The 15,351-nt window shown below is 31.5% G+C and overlaps 1 protein-coding gene across 2 annotated transcripts in view; it reads right to left on the reverse strand.

Annotated features, from left to right (window-relative positions):
- The window catches only part of LOC110996769 (cadherin-86C), a 107,039-nt gene that overhangs the window by 15,931 nt on the left and 75,757 nt on the right, over nt 1-15,351 (reverse strand). For both annotated transcript variants that reach the window (XM_022264596.2, XM_022264595.2), the window contains exons 3-5: nt 3,328-3,521; nt 2,401-2,645; nt 834-917 (exon numbers count right to left, since the gene is read on the reverse strand). In XM_022264596.2, the coding sequence (XP_022120288.2) occupies nt 834-917; nt 2,401-2,645; nt 3,328-3,520 (522 nt within the window). In that variant the 5' untranslated portion in view covers nt 3,521. The remainder of the gene's footprint in view (nt 1-833; nt 918-2,400; nt 2,646-3,327; nt 3,522-15,351) is intronic.

The following is a 15,351-nucleotide window of genomic DNA, read 5'->3' on the forward strand; positions in this document are numbered from 1 at the left end:
AATAATTATACCAAACAAAAGCCCTTAATGTTCACAGAACACGTCAGAAATCAATAAAAAGCAACTCAGCAGTGCATGACTAAAAACAAACAATCAAAACGATGTAAATGATACTATTCTAAGAAGTTGCTTGATTCAATTTTAATTTCCCCGCGTACACCATGTAAATCTTAAATGAAGGCAAACGCATGAAAATGAGGCCCATTTGTGAAGAAGTTCATTATGCGGTTACAACAAAATGCGTGTCGAGTTTTACTAAGACAATATTAAATTGTTTTAAATAGGCAAGAAATTGAATTACAATGCTGATAGTATTCTTTTTAGAGTTACTGAACCTTTAGAGTTAAGATTTATAGTAAATACATTTTCTCTAAGTCTGTTTTGTAAGTATTTTATCTCAAAGTATTTTTGTAAGGTAGTATTCTGGATTCCCTTCCCATGAGATAAATTATCACTCTACTAGGACGTAAATACTGGCTAGTTGTTTTATAACTATTTATGCTACGTAAATCATTATACACACCATGGTATAAAGATTAATAACGGTGACCACCAAAAAAAAAGAAAATAAAAACGCACGCTGTAAAGCACGCGAAACGTCGGTTACATTTAAAATTATGTTTAAATAATGATAAATTTACAATAATACATAACTTCAATCCGTTAAAAAAATGTTTTTCTTTAAAATACGTGTAAAAGTTTTTTTAATAAAAGACTGAATAAGAGTTTTCGAAGATTCGTATCAGTTTTCAGTAACATGCAAATTATATCTTACTTGACGAGTATTGTGTATGAATAATTCACCTTCATAAATAACTTCACATTCAACTCACCCAAAGTTCCAGTTCCAAAGGCTTCGATGACACAGGATTCTTTCTCGCAATCACTATCTCAAGGTCCGTGCCGCGTTTTGCATCCTGTTGAATAAATTTCACTTGAGAATTAATCAATAAGGCCTCGTATTTTACTTCTTTTGATTATAGTTCCAAATTTCGTATACATTTTATTGATGAACCATGGTATTGTAAGTATTGTTTCATTAAACATAATTTCATATTGGTTAATCCGCCGTCCGCTATTAGCTGTAGAATATTAATATTAAAATGGGAGTTGGTGTTAGGTGAATAAGGTTTATATCATGTATTTAAGGCCAAAACATAAAAAATGGCGTGGAACACACTTATTTATTTACACTTCGTTGCAAAAAAAAACAAAAATAAAAGAATACATAATAATTACAAGGGATGCAACGGGCGGCCTTATCGCTAACAAGCGATCTCTTCCAGGCAACCCTTGTAAGAAAAGACCTATACTTTAAGACCTAAATTAAAATAAAAAACGGAAAAGCTTCGTTACAAATACTGTAACACGAGAATTGCGAAGAAAATAAAGATTAATTATTATTATTATTAATTCTATTAATATATAATACTTATACAGGTATTGGTATATTTCAAAAATAATATTTTTAAAAGATTCTGTAGCCAGTATTTTTATATCATTGCGGAAATAAACAAATGTTGGATTCTTGTATTGAAAAAAGACTATCGTATAATCTTCCTTTCGATTTACATATTGCCTGAGGATATTTGTCGAAAAGAATGTTTGGCTATAATGATGAAAGAGGAATATACCTAGTATCGAAAAATCATGACATGTGTAACATGAAAATATTTTTGAGACGTTAGGAGAATTGATTATAAAGCTTCTCATTAATAAAAAGGTTTTCTTTATAAAAATAGTAAACTAATACGTATTATACTTAGCAGAGTAACGTTCTTAAGATATTAAAAAAAAAAATAATTAAGCTGCCCTATACTGAGTAATAATCAACAGACTAACCTAGTAAGCTATGTAGAATGTAACTGAGTCTATTTTTAGACATAACTTGATTAATGTTCTTTCTCAAGTCTTGAATGAGACGCATTACCGTGTTTACAAGTATTATATATCCAAGTAAACGACTAGTGCCATGCTAGATGAGCTTTAATAGTGGAGGAGTTAATTCCGATATTTCATATCCGTTAGGAGCAACGTCATCATCATCAATCACTATGCTATACCCATCTGCCGCTGTCTCATTTGTTGACACATACTACACCATATTTATATGGATAAGTATTTTTTTTAAAGTGCTTTAAGTTGGTTACACTCACTAGGAGTGTAACTCTTATACAGTATAAAAACATTTATATTCCCTTGTCCTAGGTGTATTTTTATTGTGTAAACCTTTAAATTTTTGAAATTAGATTCTATCATAAATGTACGTTTTGCTTAAATTATAACAACTCCGTGAGGTGACCTATCGCATCTAAACGATTTTATTCTTAATCTATGACTTTGCTTGATTTGTATTAAGTAGTTAGTATTGGTATCTATGTTGTTCGTAATAAAACTAACCTCGGGTACTAAGATGATACTAGGCTGATGTGGGAAAATGGTGTCTCTTGGTGTGGTCGCATTTGTTCCGGTAATAGAGCAGGCGATTCTTGCACTTCTGCCCCTTGTATTGCGCGCTGACAGGCGAAAATCTACGTAGCGACCTGGTTCCAGTCGTCTTAAAAGAATCACATTGGCCTGGCACACTGAATTATATCGTGTACATGGCAGACTCTCTATGCCGATGTCTAGACGGCCCATTTGACCTGGAATCACAAAGGGTAATGTACCTCGAGCAATGTTTCAAAGTGTTATAAGAGTCGGCGTTGTACGGCTTTACACTATTTATACAATATTTCATTAATTACAAAGTTTTATTTAACCGTTCTGTTAAGTTTGATCCAGGTAGAAAGGTGATCTTAATCATCAACTCTGTAAAATGTAATGTTTCTTTACGCAATAGGATATAATCTTGGCGTATAACTCCCTAACATCATTATTGTTTGCCGAAATAAGATCCTTGGGTGCAGCAGTAAATTTAATTCGGTACTTATTATATCGATTTCTTAAAGTTTTTACATAACTGTATAAGACATAGACATCGACATATTATTTATTACAAACAAAACACACACATATAAACACACAACATAGCAGTAATCAGAGAGAAAAAATTCAATAAAAGATATAATGAGAGATATATAGTTTTTTTCCCATTCGGTTTGTCTCAAGCATGTATTGCGTGTGTGCTGTGGCTGTAAATGGCCCTGGCTCAGCATTATGCTGAGGAGTAGAATGTTCCACAGCGCTGGTCATTCTGCCGGAGACCACATCAGCTAGTTTGCGCCTCAGTCGCATATATTAATATTAACATATAGTAGGAAATGATAATAAATAGGAAATAATAATAAGAGACCCTATTAAGTCAAAATTTCAAAGAAGCCGTACCTATGAGCTCAAAGTGTAGAGGATAATCAAAGTCCGGGTCAGAAGCACGCACGCGATAGATGACGGAGCCCACGGCAGCATCAGAAGGCACCTGCACGAGCCGCATCAACGTACTGGGGTCGAAGACGGGCTCTCCACTGTGCACCGCCGCAAATAACAGCGGCACCAGTACCAGCGACAACGTGAACGTCATCCTGAAAGGAAAATATTTATTCAGTACATTGTGCTACCCTAATCTCCTAATATGCATCCGCCTTTTTCGCACTCCACTACTGCTTTGTTTAAGGATAAAATAAAGCAACTGTTAATGTCTTAACTGTATTATTATGTGTGTTGTTGTCATGTTTTATTTTGTTTGTAACATATGGTTGTATAAGTGTAACCTATTGTGGATGCTACTAGTGTGTTTGTTTTGTGTTTTATTTTTGACTTTGTTTTTATTATAAGGATGTTTCTGTTTTGTTTCCGAATAAATAAATAATTATGGCTAGAGACAGATATTTTTGGATATATATAGAAATATTTAATTGAAATATAAATACAATAATTTATAATTTTATAGATGAGCAGAGTTTTGTGTTTGTCTTTCGCATCTTTTTATAAAAAAAATGTTACATATATGTTTAGTAAGGGTATTCAAAATTCAAAAATCATTTATTTATGTTGGTAACATAATGTACACTTATGAACGCCAAAAAAAGAAATACATTAAATGCTTCTAATTTTACATTTACTGCCAGTTCTCAAATCAACGGCGTAGAAATGAAGATAAGGACTGGCAATAAACTCTCCGCCACTCTTTTTAATCGCCAAGTTTTTTCTTTTACAATTTTATTATAACTAGGGAACTTTCTAAACTCATGGAATCTCTAGGAATCATATACTTTGAACAACTTCCACTAATATATTTTCTGTACAAGACTCAAACGTCTTTTGCCCATCCGCCACCCGCGGAGTTATCTGTCAAAGCAAGACAGATACAGCATTCATTTAATTTTCAGTATGTACATATAATAGTAAGTGACACTTTAACAAATGTATATATCAGTTGGGGAATTCGATTTTGAAACATTCTTACTATTCATGATTTGCTAATAATGCTCTGTTAATAATTATTAACAGAGAATTGACAACAAATAGCCTTTGTTTGAATAAGTATTAAATATGTAATTTGTATTACATATTTAATACTAGTTCACGACCTCCAAAGGGTGAAAGCCTTCCTTAAATTTTTCCATTTGTCTCTCAACTTCGCTACAATTTTACAATCATTTCCGCTATTTCTTTTATTTCATCTCGTCACGTTTCTGGAGGGCGTTTTTGAATCAGTGATTAAACCGAACTAACTGCTTCAAGAATACAATGCATAAAAGTCTTCTAAAAATATAATATAAAATATTTAAATGGATGCTTGACGAGGATAAAATCTTGTTAAGTCCGCCATTTGTAATTAAGCGCGTAATAAGTGCAATTTTGTACATTTTATAAAGAAGCGTATCACCATAAACCACATTCCAGGCCGGCACTTGACGTGCGGAATAATTCCGTACAACGCATTACGCTTGAATTATGTACAAATCCAAGAAAATCATATTTTGTTTACTAAGATTCTTTGTCTGTCATATAATTACAGATTACCGCTAAAAGCTTTTTATAGAAATGGATTCAGTGGTGTATCGAAGACACATTTATTTTAAAGTGAAACTTACGTGTCACATTTATCCGTTATGCGCCATCTTTTTCTTGACCCTATCGCGGTTGATTCGAAGAGATTCGATTAATAACAAAAATATATAACAATAACAATGATAGTAATATTCCTATTACAATTAATGAAATTCTGTAATAATCTTAGAAGTAAGGTAAAATGAATTAATTGTATTCATGTATATGATAATAATAGCCTTTTGTTAAACTTTATCTAATTTAACTTTATTCAACCATTTTCTATGTGTATACTAGTGCATGCAAACATTTTTTTGTTATTTGAACCAGTGAAGATAGTATGTATAAAATAATTTTATATTTAAGCGCCCCGGACAGTTGACCTACTTAATTTAACTATCATAAAATGGCAAAAATTAATATATATTACGCCATGATTATAAACAAAAACATTTGCAATAACTAAAAACAGTATACACATAGTCAAAATGGAATTATTTGTGAAAAAAAGTAAAGCTTTCTTAAGCGGAAATTTCAATAAAAACTCAATATATACTATGAACAAAAACATTTGTAACAAGCAAAACCATGATAATGGTTAATACTTACATTAAAACCATGAAATTGGAGTTACGAAATATAATCATTGTTAAGAAAATGACAATCTATTGTTTCGCGATACAACACTGTTATGGTTTTATTTTCATGTTGGGTTCGTGCATACGGTAATGTTCTTTAATGGATATTTTATGTTTAGTGTTTTCATATTGTTTATAAACAGTTATATAAACTTGGATCTATACAAACATAATTTAGAAATCTAGTTAAATTTTGGCCAACTTGAAGAATTCTATAGCTAAGTGTGTTTCACTAAATTATATTATTTATTTACACTACGTTGCAAAGAAACACAAATAACACAATACATAAAAATTACAAGGGATGCAACGGGCGGCCTTATCGCTAACAAGCGATCTCTTCCAGGCAACCCTAGTAAGTAAAGAAAACAATAAATAAAAATATATTATAGTTATAATTGACTGTCGGACTCGGTGGTAAATGCTTCATGAGATGGTGGTGAAAACAAACAAAATGTATTGTATTAAGATTATTTTCTATTTCAATAAAAGTTTATTTTCATTGTCATCTGCGCCTAAATCGAAACGATTTTTACGTCAGTCTTTCGCGTTAATAAGTAATAGGTGTTTAATTAAATGACTACAAAATGGAGGCACATAAAAATAGAACTTGGACGAAAATTCGTTTAAGCCATGATCTAGATAGCGCCCTCATTACTTAAGGCTTAAGCAAAGTACCATTAAGGCAAGTAGGAACTGAATGAATGTATTCACTGATGAATGAGAATGGGTCAAAGCGCATGTCACGAAATGACCTTTCTCAACACTGGCGCTAATATCTTGTTATTAATTTAAACGGTAAATTAATTTTACGGATAAATTGATTTGGTATCACGATAATGGATATTCAAGTTTATTTATTTTTAAAGTTTACATATATATATATTCATTATATATTACAAAATGTAATTCTTAGTGACATAATTGTAAATAATTCTAATATACCTAATAACTAACCTTAAAATGTAATAATTAAAATATATTATTAAGAGGAGTCCCTTTAGGCAAGGTTCCGAAGATACTGACATACTTCCCCCTTTAAATAGCTAGATTAATTCTTTGTCCGAGGAAAGACTAATTTTTTGTTTATTTATTCATATATTGGATGCTTGTATTGTGACTTTTACTAATTGCATAGGCGGCAAAAACACAGGTAAATAGTGTGACACAGTATTGAACATAATTTATGACATTCCTATATATAGTCTGAGAGACTTTGAAAAAGGTATCAAACAAAATTGCTGCATAGCAACAAGTAGACACGATTATGACATTACATGGCATGTGAAAAATGCAGACTTCGCGATATTCCATAAAAGGAATGTGAGAAAAGGACTCAGATTATGGTTATCTGAGATAACGAAACGTGATCTATGGTTAAGGCGGCGAGCATAATAATATCCACGATTGTAAATCCCATCCTTACAGTTTTATCTACTTCCCTGTCAATGTAGTTCACGAGCTGTTTAACAAATTGACTGCCATTGCGTATATTATAATAATATATTATTATACTACTATTGTGTTTTTAATTAAGAACCAGGTAATTAGTTATCAGAACAATAGTTTATTAATAAAAATGTAATTATCAATATTTAATTAATATTAGTTTTGTCTAAATAACTTTATGCATTATGTATTTCTGCACTTCCTGCTTGTCTTATTGAATTTAATTTGTTTTCCTTTTTTCACAGTGTTTGTCCGATAGAGATCGCTCGAAAGCGATATGCCGCCAGTTGCCCTCCTTTTCATTTAATTATGTCAATTGTATTATATTTCTGTATACTACAAAGTGTATATAAATATTATTTCATATTATTTTTGGCATAATTACAAAGGGCGCTTCGATTGTTTTCTTTTAAGAAAAATATCTATGATAAATTACAATTTATGTTACTATAAATGTTGTTTTCATAAATCAATAAGAAAAATATGATTCTTTGTAAGTGTCAATTTGTTTAATTGCCTTTTGACCTTAAATGGCGAATAGGTGAAAAACTTAAGTACACGCACATAAACAAGACTGACATTTAACTGACATCTACGAAATGAAAGAGCTTAGTAATGCTCAAGTATTTTTGCACATAATTTCTTAAGTATTTTTATTTTACGTGTTATAAGATGATTAGGTAAGCTTATAAATAAAATAACATATAAAGTAACATGAAATTTACACTCCAAGGTGCTCCATTATGTTAATACTTAGAACTTATTTAAACCGTTAATTTGTACAAAATTTATGTTATGCGCTTAGAAAAAAAGAAGCTACCCTTAGTATGAGCGATTGATACTAAGGTCATACAATAGAAATACCTTTTTTATCTGGAGTAGATTGTATTGGAACAAAACAAAGCACAAACACACGTAGTTCAAAGTAAATTTATGAAAAGTGTGGAAAATCGATATAAACGCGATGGTCCTGGATTGTTTTTAAAGTTAGCACTTTTTTACAATTATTTAATTTATGCGCTAAGAAAATCTACTCTTAGTATGGGCAAGTTCAATAGCAATAGTACTATTGTCAATACAACCTACTCTAGTTAATACTAATGCTTTTTTAACTAGAGTAGGTTATATTGAAATTACAAACTCACTAAAATGACTAGAAGTAACGAAAATCGATCATGAAAGATTTGAGATTAAAGAGCTGGGATTCACAAAAAAATAATTCCCTTCTTAATACTCCTTCAAATGAAAAGTTATTTTTGCTTGAACAGACTAAGTAATGCATGTCTTAGCCTACATCGTTGGTAACAGAGTAACAAGTTCACTGGCATGAGTACGAAGTTGGCAACTTGAAGATAAACTCTTGTTCAAGATTTAAAGCTCTGTCTCAGTCTGGCTGACATACGATTTAATATTGCTTTTCATTTGTCACTATCAAAAAACGTAATCGATTTTTGATATGATGGTATTCGTTTTTTAAAGTTTAAATGTATTGCATTATTTTCAAATTCATAATTTGAAGGCATTGAATATACATAGTTGATACATATTGGAGTGATCACAACTATTCTTAAATCTATGTTGTACTAAACTTTACTTAAATCCATATTGGTTAATTCTAATGTAAGATGGTAAAAGTATATTACGTAAAACCATCTAGTCCGCTACTATTACCTTAAAAACAATAACCGCTCCACAGATGCAAAAGTATCAATCTTATCCTACCTTCCAGACTGCAATATCGCATTTCTGCCTCGCTACTAACACTATTCTATTTATCTTAGAGATATAAACAAACAATAGTGCCGCAGAGACGCGGAATAATTCACAAAATGTATCTCATACCATACAATATGGATTGCTCTCTGTAGCATCTACTGTCGCGAATTTGTCTGAACTCTATATTTATGGGCTGTCAAAGTAAATCTTGACTGTATTCATGATATGGGACCGAATGACGAATAAAGGGATCTGGTGTTATTTATTACCGATGCCGGTCGCAGGCGTAAAGTAAAAAGTTATGAATTGAAGGATTAAAATAAGCCGAGTTCAATCAAGTTTTCGTATACCTTTTTGAATTTCGAACAAATTTTTAAATATTACTCGTATGCAATGTTTTAGCCGGCAACGTACTTGCGAGTTTTTTGGTAATGTGTGTACGTGGGCGAGGGTATCAATTAACATCAAGTGAGCCTGATGATGGTAATTAATATATTCATAATCTAAAATCGAAATCGTCTTACTAATAAAGATCATGTTCATGAGGAGAATAGATCTTGTACAGGGCATAACACCTCTTTGACCAATAATCGATGATTTCTCCTAGCCTTCTTAACAAGAACCTTTAAAAAGATCCGATCAAATGACATCATTTTTGTCTTCTACCGTTAAACTACGCATCTGCGTTGTTTAAGCATTTTACAAGTTTTCCTACAAACAAAACACTTGTTATAACACCCTATACATCAGACTTCAGGAATTATTAGTAGAATTTTTCTTATAACAGTCTTTTACAATATGCTTAATATTAGTAAGACTGCAAATGTTCCTCTTCAAATAAATAATAAAAAAATATTCTTGAGTTTGTTTATAATGAGAATATAGCAAATGCGTAGACGTGACAAATGACTGCCACAATTTCATGCATTACTGGTGATTTAGGTAACGTTAAAAAAATATGTACCACATACGACAGACACTCTACTCTAATTACTCTCCATATTCAGACCATTGTGAAAAAATAGTACTCCTAGGTTATAGGAAACCAGCGATTGTAATCAAGACGCCAGTAACTTTAGTAAAATATCGACAATGCCAACTACAGTAAGGCCCCTAAATCTTATGGCGTGTTCACTACCGCTGCGCGCTACATTACCCCTATCGGTAACACCTGATTTACCTGGCTTACAGCTATTTCTATAAAGATATTTGGATTGGAAGTGTAGAATACAATAAAGTTAAGACTACAGGGTATTTCATTTGCAAGTGTTTTGTGAATTTGGGACGCAGCAGCTAATTCAGTAAGATATGAGCTGGTGCCCGCGACTTCGTCTACCCAGGATTAATATTGCGAGTAGCTTATATTAGGGTGGCGTAGAAAAAAACTACCAAAGATATTGACTATTTATGAAAAACATTTTCAGCATACATTACATATTATGTGTCAGATTTTTCCTACTTACTGGATATTTTGGAATATTCACACGATATCTTTATAAGTTGAACTTGTAAATGCATTCAGTAGTTTTTACTTAAAAGAGTAACAAACATGCATCCACACTTAAAAAGTTTTGCGTTTATTTTTGCGTTATTTATATACGTATTAGTAGAATAATTATTCCATAAACAAAAACTTATACCTAAAGATTTTTGAAATACTCTTATGTGTGTATTTTTACTTTTACTTGTTTTAAGACGCACTTTTTGAAAAAAAATCCGTTAAAATTATAATAAATTAATTGAACAATTTATCTCTAATTTTCCACCAATAAGAGACATTGTATTACAATTTAAATTACTATTTGTTTTCGAAATTACAGATTTTTTCCCACGGTAGGTACTTAAACATATCATACTTCATCAAACTAGCAATACAACCTGTAAGATAAATCCATACAATGCCAATACCTGTATTCTAATCAAACTCGAGATTCCGATAAAATGTGTGCATACGTGATGCCAATTAAGCTAGTTTAAGTCGAGGCAAGCAATTACTGCTATTCGATCATTCCAAAGCCGAAGCGAATAATTACGGGATTATTATCCTAACATCCCGAAGGAACTTGCACTTTAATCATCCCGCTATTGTATCTACACGAGTATTCATAGTTCTGGTTTTATAAGAAAAGTTTTCAAATCAAAACTTGCGTATTGTTAGGTTTTGTTTAATTTTAATTCATTCATACATTGGCAGTACATGAAAATCTTTGTTTTTATAGTACATCTATTATGTATCTACTAATTGACTCGGCTAAATTCGTTCCGTCTTGAGTCTAATATCGTTGTTACTTCAGTAACACTTATTTTAGAATTTCATTTCATAAACATCAATAAAACTTTTTTTGCCAATACAAAAATGTTTTTTTGCTTGCTATTACCAAAGAAGAATGGCAGTTTTACACATTAGGCAAGATCAAAGCCTGGTTATGCATCTCCTCATTCGACTCAAGATAGGAATTCTTGAACTGCACGATTTTGTCGAAAATAGTGCGCAGTTTCGCCAACAGATTTTTTTATTCATTTACTGTTACTTCGATATTTTATTACTTACTTGGCTATTCAGAGCGGAGAAGAATCTATGGTCTAACTAACACTACTTTGTTTTATATATTTAGAAATGAGATTATAAAAACAAATTACTAACATGGACCGCTACTAACGCCGTAGGCAATGGCGAAGTTACCTATTTGGTGTATCAACATCAAAGTATGATGACTCGAATAAATGTTTATGGCGGATATCATTTATCCAACCTTTCTTCAAATGCAGTAGCCTAGAGCTAACATGACTGCAAAAATGGCCAAAGCACGATGTCGTTTTGACCCTAACTTCAGCACATAAACAGTCCGTTTTGGTCACGGCGTCCCATTACCATTTACCATAACGCTTAGTGTTACTATGTGGTATTGTGAGAGTAATGTTAGGATAGACTGGACTCCCGATAACCTTTGAACTGGTGAAATGGACAGTTTATATCGATGAGTTCACGCCGGTAATGAGGTGAATGCGAGCACAGTTCCGACTCAACTATTGTACCACGTTTCTCTTTATTTATAGGTTACAAATATGTTTTATGTTTAACAGTACCGAGAGACAACTTCTATATTTAAATTCCATTTAATATATCTCATTATCATGTCCATCACTGATCCGATTTCCATTAAAACCTTTTATATCCAAATCTTATTAAAACATTAGAAGATTACTATAATATCTTACCCTTATCATGGCGGTTAGATTACCAACCCAGCTTAGGATAATTGACATTCAGAATTCCATGAACTTTTTATGATTTCACGGTCCATTGAGATTGGACAGGGTTTGAATTTAATAACCTTTTTAATTTGGTTAAATATGTATATCACAACTGGTAATTGCCATTTATAAACGTTCATGCAAAAATTAATTGTGTAATATATGATGTATATATGTAAAATTGGTAAAAGTCGGCGATAAAATTTTAAAGTAAATAAATTTGTATTGAAGTCTATGGTAACCACGTTTGTCAAATACGATTTTATGACAAAAAATGTAGGATGTTCTGTCGGCGTTAAACAGAAATAATAAATTATAATAATATATATTAAGTTATCGTGTAGGTCGTATACTAGTTTCTACATTGTTGGAATCGTAAATCAGATATGAATTGGAGCGGAAAGGAATACCTACTGCGTTTATTGTCGCCGGTCAAAGGAGGCCAGTTCAACCACACATGAGTAAAAATAGCTATTGGTCAATACTACGTTCTATTGATTCTACGCGTACAAAGAACTTTTTAACCGTTTGCTTATAATTATTTGCTTTTAAACCCTATTTTGTTTTCATATTTTTGGACAGTTAATTGTTATTTTTTATGCTTATGTAATTGGCTCTGTGGCTTAGTGGAATAACGCAGAGGCATTCAATCCCAGTTAAAGTAAAAGATGAACCAAATAGTTAAAAAAACCTCCTTCAAAAAATGACACGCGTGTTAAACATGTCTAAACCAGGGGAGTTATATTTTTTTATTAATATTATTATTAGTAAACTTACTAGGGCTTAAGAATGTTAAGTCGTCCTAATATTTATTGTAATATTTCACTAAACCGTTAACATTCTATTATACAAGTACTTAGGCATAAATAAATAATGTTGAACCATTATAAAAGCAATTTGAAACTAACAATTTCTCAGTTGTTACCCCGAGTCAGCTATTAATTTCCAAAGATAGTAATTACGAGATTAACCTAACTTCATTATCGGAGATAAAGTGAGATTGGTATAAAATAGAGTAGCGGCTAATCGTAGCGATCTCAAGACTTATTAAGGTTTATTAACATGGTATATTTGACCCCTATATGGAGGTATCGTGGCGCAGTAAATCTCAACAAAAAGTTAACTTTATAGCTGAGATCACGCGAAGTAACCTTAGCTGACCCTAATACCTATTTAGTTTATATTTATTTTTGATGGGAAGATAAAATGATAATGAGATAACCTCAGGGGTCATGCATATTAAATGTTTTTTGAAACCTAGGCTTTAGCTTGGCGGTGGCCGATGTGTTGAACTTTAAATAGAGCTGAATTGAGAGCTGTTTATTAAATGTTACCGGCTACTTCAGCCATTAATTAAAGATCAAATTACGTTCAGCTTATATGTAATTGGAAAATATATTAATTTATTTAGTAATACTACAAAAATATATATATATAGTTGCAAATAATTACACTAAAAATATAGCCTAAGGTGGAATATATAAAATTGATTAAAAGGTTCAAACATTTACAAAAAGAAAAAAAACAATAAAAATTATTTAATATTTCACTGTTTCCTTAAATAAATCGTTTACTTATACATTTAATTTCTTAGCTGCATTACACATATAATGATAAAAAATCTACCATTAAAAGGGCCAAGGGCCGTCTGCATATTACGGTCGTTTGCTTTGGTAGAACTTTATTGAATATCCCACAATATATATTACCAGGTATATTGTAACATTATCTGTGTAGAGTTAAGATAATACTATCGTACAATATCCGCTAGTTTAACATAAATTATGTCAAATACACAAAACATTACGTAACAAAACCATTTGTTCAACAAACAGAACAATTACTGAATAATAGCGATTGAAATAATATCAATACCGCATTTGTATTTTAAAACAAAGGAAATAAATTGTTCTCGCAAAATATTAAGAACTATTATAAACTAGATTCTAATGTACCATAGAGTATATTGTTCAGAGCCAATGCTTGTCTGTGGATTGATGCTCTATGGTTCGTTTATCTGTAGCTATTGAAGTCAGCGCGGCTAATTAATTATGATTGTAAATCCGAATCTCCTAGTCGCTACCACAGACTGCGCTGTATTTTGTTTCAAAGAGTGCATTTAATGAATTTCTAATTTTAATTTCACCGCTTACAGCAACAATGCTTACATATAACATACAATCAAAGAGTAAAATTTAAATTTAATCAAAACAAGATCAGAAATATATACATATCTGATATATATGATATGTATATATAATATATATATACATATCATATATATATATCGATGGAGCATAACGCACCGGGTAGCCCTATTTTGAAACGAAACAGAGGAAGACCGCTCATGAGACGGGCGGATGACATAACTATAACAGCTGGCTCGAGCTGAATTCAACTCACCCAAGACCAAAATACCTGGAGGGCCTTGGAGGAAGTGAAGGCTTACTTAGGAAATAGATATAACTTAGTACAGATAAAGAAATGTGTGATTTACTTTGTTTATATTGAAAGTTCTACCTTTTTCATTGGAGTATGTACCTATGTAAAATTAACAAAGTTTGATGGTCAAATCGTACAGCTACGAAGCTACAAAGATAACATTTTAATACTTCAAATAATAAATAAAACAGGATTTATATAATACTTTATTATTTTCTGTTGGGCCGGAATGGACCGTATCGTATTCAGCTTATTAGATTTCGTATTTCGTGGAATTAGGAACGGTGGTTGGACTAAATAAAAGTAAATTAGAATTATGTAAATGAGGGGCCGGCCAAGAGTGATGGATTAAATGAATTAGTTATGTCAAAAAGGGTACTGTTCCATTTTTGTACCATGGTTTTGTCACAAACTTAAAACAGACATTATATATAAAATGAAATCCACTGGCCGCCACGGTTTGTATTAAAAGTACCGAACAGAATTAACTAATAGTATGTATGATATTTTTATAACTTCACCAAAATATTTAACTAAAATAAATTCCACACAAACGAAGCTAGTTCTAATAAAAAACAATTAGACAACGAAAAAACTGTAAATAAAATATATATTGCAATTCAACCTTTTTTAATTGAGTTTAAAGTTATCATAGAGACCATTAATTGATATTATCGTAAATGATCTTCAATTAAGATTTTTATATGGTTATGAAATCGCTAACGAACTGATAGTGCTCCGAATAAATCAAATTCGATTAAAATCGTTTTGTAATCGATTTAGTATTTACGTTGAGAGCTTTGACACCGAGATGTTGATTGGAACATTATAATTATCGTGACTTGTTCTTTAGTTCGAT

This window comes from Pieris rapae, chromosome 15, assembly GCF_905147795.1.
Source record: "Pieris rapae chromosome 15, ilPieRapa1.1, whole genome shotgun sequence".
NCBI lineage: Eukaryota > Metazoa > Arthropoda > Insecta > Lepidoptera > Pieridae > Pieris > Pieris rapae.